The sequence below is a fragment of the Monoraphidium neglectum genome (assembly GCF_000611645.1).
Source record: "Monoraphidium neglectum strain SAG 48.87 unplaced genomic scaffold scaffold03109, whole genome shotgun sequence".
Taxonomy (NCBI): domain Eukaryota; kingdom Viridiplantae; phylum Chlorophyta; class Chlorophyceae; order Sphaeropleales; family Selenastraceae; genus Monoraphidium; species Monoraphidium neglectum.
This window is the reverse complement of record NW_014010519.1, coordinates 1-616: the sequence shown is the minus strand read 5'-3', so window position 1 is coordinate 616 and position 616 is coordinate 1. Positions and strand designations below refer to the sequence as shown.

General features: G+C 80.5%; 1 protein-coding gene across 1 annotated transcript in view; it reads right to left on the bottom strand.

Annotated features, from left to right (window-relative positions):
- The window catches only part of MNEG_12181 (hypothetical protein), a gene marked incomplete at both ends in the record, with an annotated part of 2,545 nt that extends 2,260 nt beyond the window's left edge, over positions 1–285 (bottom strand). Inside the window, one exon of the mRNA XM_014039346.1 lies at positions 11–285. Within this exon, the coding sequence (XP_013894800.1) occupies positions 11–285 (275 nt within the window). The remainder of the gene's footprint in view (positions 1–10) is intronic.
- Between the last annotated feature and the right edge of the window lie 331 nt (positions 286–616).

Below are 616 nucleotides of genomic sequence, written 5' to 3'. Positions count from 1 at the left end.
GACGGCGAACGCGCCGCTGCCGTTGGCGGCGAACGCGCTGCCGCCCACGCCGCCGCCGCCGCCGCCAGCGCCGTAGAAGCTGTGATTGCTGGAAAAGCCCCCGCCGCCGGCCGCCGCGCCGCCCGCGCCAGCGGGCGGCCCGGCCTCGCCCGGCGGTGGCGCCGCGTTGGCCGCGCACCAATTCATCGCCGAAACCACCGCCGCCGGCCCTGCGGCGTGGCGCGCGGCCGCCGCGCCGCCGCCGCCGCTGCCGCCGCCGCCGACCGCCAGCAGCAGCGCGAGCATGCGGCCGCCGAGCGCCCAGACGGCCGGCTCCCGCGAGTACAGCAGCGCGGACGCCGCATGCAGCGCCGCCGCGGTGTCGGCGCCCAGCGACGCGGACAGCTCAGCCGGGAAGCGCGCCTCGAGGTGGCGCAGGATCGCGAGCGCGCGCTCGATGATCGGCGCGGGGCTCGGCTCGCCGCCTGAGTCCACAGCGTCCGGCTCCTCTGTGGCGGCGGCGGCTGTGCTGCCGCGCGGCGGCAGGACGGTCTCAGGGTAGAGGCACAGCACGCCCAGCAGCGCCAGCGCGCCGCCCTCCGCGCCCAGCAGCGCGTGCGCCGCCGCGGCGCACCCG